The following is a 5,000-nucleotide window of genomic DNA, read 5'->3' as shown; positions in this document are numbered from 1 at the left end:
ACACGCCCTCGCATCGCGACCCGGCACGGGCTCCAGGCTCCGCCACTCGACACACCGCACGCGAGGCAGGGGCGGGACGGATCGGGAACGTCCTCCACTCACCACACCAGACGACGGCCCGGGAGAGGTCCCGCGGGACCCTCCCCCAGCTCGGAGGGGGGAGGCGCGGGCACGCAGTTTACCGACGCGGGCAGCCACTAGCGCTCAAAAGCAGGGCAGGGAGCGGCAGGGCCGCGGGAGCCCATCGGGGGCGGGCCCCCGCCAACCCAGCAGCGCACGCCGCTTCCCGAACGAGGATCGCTAGAGAACCCCTCCTCACTCTGAGGGTGGCCCGCACCCAACCCCGACGGGAACCCCGCCGGGAACCAGCACACATCAGAGGCGTCCATCCTTCCCACCACGGGGGGCAGGGAGGGGTGGGGCACAGGGGGGGGGTCTGCGGCAGCAGCAACACCAACCCTGGTCGGTCGGCCTTGCCGTGCGGGGCCAGAGCAAAGTCGCGCACACGGGCGGGAAGCCCGCACGGGCCCCGCTCGCCTCCCACTGCAACATCTCAGGTCCCCCGGTGCGATGAAAGCCAGGTGACACGGCAGGGAAGACAAGCCAGGACCAGGGCGGCAGCTCATGCGGGGAAGCCACCGCCCAGCGCAACAAGGGAAGAGCGCTCCTCTGGGGAACCGCCTCGACCCCCCCCCAGCAGAGACGTCAATCTCAACGGTAACTTCTCACTCGCACAAAAGCCCCACGAACCCGAGGACGGCCGGGACACACCACGGGCAGCAGGCTGGCACAAGGCAGCGGACAACGCCAGGATCGGGAACGACACCACCACTCAGCCACAGGCACCTGAGAGAACCAACCGGGAGCGTTCCGGGAGCACCGCAAGAGGGCAGAGCGCGAGGCGCGGTTTTTCACACCACACAGCACGGGCAAGCACGGAGCACCGACCCTCCCTCTCCGCGGAGAGAGCCGACCCCCGTGCCGATAACGAGTCACGGGAAGAGAGGAGCAAGATCAGGGCGCCCCCCTCCTCCAGCGTGTACAAGTCCCCGACCTCACGGCGAGGGCAGGGAGAGCGCAGCCGGGCCCGGTTGCCGCACCCCCGCCTCCCCGCACACCACCGGCGCCGGCACGGTGGGACGGGTGAGGGCAGGGGCCCACGGGCAGAACGAGAAGAGCGGTCCCATTCGCCATGAATGTCCGTCCCTCGCCTGGCGCAGCTTAGGCCCGGGCCCGAAGGAGATCGCAACGTCACCACATCAATCACACCGAGGGGGTGGGAGAAGGCAGCCACGCGGCACTCGGGAGGCGGTGGCCCAGGGAAGCTCGGCTCCTGAGAGGGCCAACAGCCTGGGGATAAAAGCGTAGCCAGGACAGACACCCTTCCGTGAGTAAGGAGCGAGGTAAAAAGAAAAAGAAAAAAAAAAATGAAAAAAATACCACGGGGCTTAAGCGTCCCTGGCACTCGGGATAACCAGGACACCTCTGCCGGGCACAGGACCGAAGAAGCTAGAAAGGGAGGGAAAAAAAAGAAAAAAAAAAAAAAAGAAAAAGAAAAAGAAAAAAAGCCACGGACAGCGCTCGGGAGGTAGCGAGCTCAGCGGCCGACCAGGCCCGCCATCGGGAAGCGGCAGGTCGGGGGAGTTGGAGCTAGGGGCGATAGGAGGAAGGAAAAAAAAAAAAAAAAGCCACGGAGGTCGGGCGAGCCCAACGGCAGAACGGGGATGCCGCACACGCAAGGCAGGACTCGGCGGCCCCCCCCTTTTTCCTCCTTCAGGCCGGCCACGGCGAGGGAAGCACACCGTGCGGGCCCTACCTATGCACACCCCAGGCAACCAACCACTCTCCTCCTCAGCGTGCCGAGGCAAGGGCCAGAATCCGGCACCGGGAGCGGGGGAGAGATCAAGGACGACGGGACTCACTCAGCCGCCAACCACCACCACACCCACGAGCCACCACAGGGACATAGGGCCTGCCCAGGGCAGCGGGAGCCCAGGGTGTGAGGGGAAGGACAGGGGGACCCGGACCGGGAAGAGACGGGAAAGGCCCGGCACACAGCATCCGAGAGAGCCCCCAAAGACCCGCTGACAGCCACCGGGACACAGCATGCCAGCACCCTCCTGCAGGTACAAAATCCTCACGTCACCACGCCAAAACCAGGTCGTCAGGCAGGGGCGACAACTCGCTGGCGACAGGGACCTCTCGGAAACCACATCAGGGACACCTGTCCCCAACACGTCCCCAACAGAGCCAGACACGGAACTCTCAGGGACAGCTGGTCGACCACATAAGGCGAAGACAGACGAAGAGCCAGGGCGGGAGCGGGGTCAAGGGACGCTCCCGCCCCACTACCTCGCAGGCACACACCCCGGGTGTGCACGGGCTCACCGCACGGGCGGTACGGGGAGCCTTCCCCCGGCAGACGCGAGGCACCCACTCCGAGAGGCACCCAACCACCACACCCACACCGCGTGGGGTCGGTGGTGAGCGCCCTGCCGCCAGCACGCACACACCCGGGACTCCCGGGCTCGGGTCCCCGACTCCCGAGGTGCTCCCTCCGCCTCGAGTTTTCCCCTACGCAGGGCCCACCGGGCAAGTCCCCGCAGATGGTAGGTAGGTCCCGGCCCCGAGGCTCGCCTCGGCCGTGCCCGCGGCTCCTCCCGCCGGAGAGGTCTGTCCTCCGGCCTCCGGGGCCGTGGAGGAGGCCGTGGAGGGAGGCCACACGGGGCCGGCGACCCAGGCCCTCGCGCCCGGCACGCGCCAAGCGCTCACTCGGAGGTGACTCCGACGACCATCCTATGTCGGGGATGGGGGGGGCGTAGGTCCCGGCCCCGAGGCTCGCCTCGGCCGTGCCCACGGCTCCTCCCGCCGGAGAGGTCTGTCCTCCGGCCTCCGGGGCCGTGGAGGAGGCCGTGGAGGGAGGCCACACGGGGCCGGCGACCCAGGCCCTCGCGCCCGGCACGCGCCAAGCGCTCACTCGGAGGTGACTCCGGGGAGGGGGGGGGGGTCCGAGTCCGGGCCGGGACCGGCCCCACCACCTATCGGCTCACCCGGGGACCCTCTCCCCCGACTCCCGAGACGTCCCTCGTACTCTCCTTTTTTCGCCCTCAAAGACCAGAGTCCAGGGAGGGGAGGAGGACAAGGCGTCGGGCCCAGACAGAACTACTGGTCGACCCGACAAAGCTGCCACCCCCCGCACAGACCGGGCACCGAAGAGAGAGCGGCGACGCACGGCCCCACCCCGCGCTCGCCTGCGGGCGCAAAGTCCGACAGAACAGCCGCCCCGGCGCCACAGCGACACCACGGCGACAGTCGCGCCCGGCACCCGGCAGAGGCCGGGCCTCCGCCCGGCTCGCTGCCGCCAGACCTCCTCCTCCTCCACTCGCTCGCTCGGCTGAGAACGAGGGGACTGTCATATCAAAGCGGACGCCAGGGGGAGCACGACAACCGCCTTCCAACGACCGACTCCACCGAGCCGCCGTACCCCGGATCGGCGCGCGCCGGCCGGCTCTGAGCTCCGGAGACACAGAACACGGAAACAAATCGCCTCACTCACCACCGCCACGCACCGAGTGGCACAACCTAGGTCAGGACCTGCAGCCGGGTCCTCTCTGCGACCTCACGAACGACACCAGAGCCACCAGAGACCTAGACCGAGATCGGGCCGCCGCCGCCGCCGCCGCCGCCGCCAGCGACCAAAGTGAAACCAGGAACCAGGACGAGATTCGCCCGAACGGAGCGGCCCGAACCCGAGAACCGGGAAGCTGGGATCGGTCCCAAGCAGGAAGGGGCGGCAAAGACGGCAGGCCCGCACCACGAGAGAAAACGAACCGGCCACCCGCACGACCTCCGCCGCCCGTGGCAAGACCCCCACCCCCGCCCAACATGGCCAGAAAAGGGCAAGTGAGCGCTCGTCCCACCGTCTGCCTGCCCGTCTTTTTTTTTTTTTTGGGGGGGGGGGGGTTGGGGGGGGTTGTTTGTACGTTTTGTTTTCTTTTTCCCCCAGATGGAAACCAGAAAGAGAAAAAAAAAAAAAAAAAAAAACTCCCAAAGATGGGTCGGCTCCAGCAAGAGACGAGCCGTCGGGAGGCACCCCGCTCACTTGTGAAAGTCCGCTCCTCGCCCGCCCCACAACACACTCCCTCCCCCCGCCCCCACCCGCCACCCCTCACAGGCAGGGAAAGGGCAGGGGGAAGGCCAGAGAGAGGTTTCTTCTAACACACAGAGAGTAGCTACGTCACGCACACAGGTCTGGAAAACCACGGTGACCGTGCAATGGGAAGCGTGAGTCCACTCACCCATCACCGAATGACAGGAAAGCCAAACGAGAGCCGCTGCTGGCTGGGTGGAGAAGGAAGGGGAGGTGGCACCCGTGTGACGCTTATCCCCGGGCACCGCACCGGACGGAACGACCTTCTCACCGGTTCGTACTCTAGCCTGTCCAGACAGCTAGCCTTTTCTAATAGGCTCTGCCACTCTCTCTCTGGAGCAGGATTCGGGGCATGAGGCGATGAATCTAAACCCTACACACAGGTGTCGGAGGGTAGAGGCATCATCACTCACATGCCTGTGGTGGAGGACCTGGACCCGAGCGTGGCGGTGCACAGTGTGTGTGTGTGTGTGTGTGTGTGTGTGTGTGTGTGTGTGTGTGTGTGTGTGTGTGTGTGTGTGCGGGGCTGGGGGGAGGGCAGGTAGGGAACCCTAGGAGGAAACACAGGGAGAGACGAGGGGCCCCGGCCCAAACAGAGTGGAGGCGTCAGTCAGAGGGGCGATCCTATCGCCCGGGGGTGAAGCATGGTTAGAACCCACAGGCCCGGCGGGCGTACTTCTCTTTGGAGTTCGCACTGGGAACATACGCAGGCACAAGTGCCCCAGCACACACATCGCATCACAGACGGGTAGAGAGGCAGAGCCAGGGGTTCAGGCATGGCAAACACTCTATTCCGTCAACACACACACACACACACACACACACACGTTACGGTGTGTGTACAATATCC

General features: G+C 66.1%; 1 protein-coding gene across 1 annotated transcript; it reads left to right on the top strand.

Annotated features, from left to right (window-relative positions):
* Positions 1-570: 570 nt before the first annotated feature.
* On the top strand, positions 571-4,150 carry LOC122102971 (serine/arginine repetitive matrix protein 1-like). Its single transcript, XM_042673550.1, has 4 exons — positions 571-581; positions 701-881; positions 2,998-3,903; positions 4,007-4,150. The coding sequence occupies exons 1-4, from the start codon at positions 571-573 to the stop codon at positions 4,106-4,108; spliced, it is 1,200 nt and encodes a 399-aa protein (XP_042529484.1). The 3' UTR covers positions 4,109-4,150.
* The last annotated feature ends 850 nt before the right edge of the window (positions 4,151-5,000 follow it).

The sequence above is a fragment of the Dipodomys spectabilis genome, unplaced genomic scaffold, assembly GCF_019054845.1.
Source record: "Dipodomys spectabilis isolate Male_0828 unplaced genomic scaffold, ASM1905484v1 ptg001145l, whole genome shotgun sequence".
Classification (NCBI taxonomy): Eukaryota; Metazoa; Chordata; class Mammalia; order Rodentia; family Heteromyidae; genus Dipodomys; species Dipodomys spectabilis.
The sequence above is the reverse complement of the archived record's forward strand: the minus strand, read 5'-3'. Positions and strand labels throughout refer to the sequence as shown.

What these genes read in the sequence shown, in the direction of transcription:
- LOC122102971 (XM_042673550.1), top strand. An exon ending in GGGAGCGTTCCGGGAGCACC is followed by an intron (nt 882 to 2,997) that starts GCAAGAGGGCAG and finishes GACTCCGGGGAG; the next exon opens with GGGGGGGGGGTCCGAGTCCG. An exon ending in ACATGGCCAGAAAAGGGCAA is followed by an intron (nt 3,904 to 4,006) that starts GTGAGCGCTCGT and finishes TTTTTCCCCCAG; the next exon opens with ATGGAAACCAGAAAGAGAAA.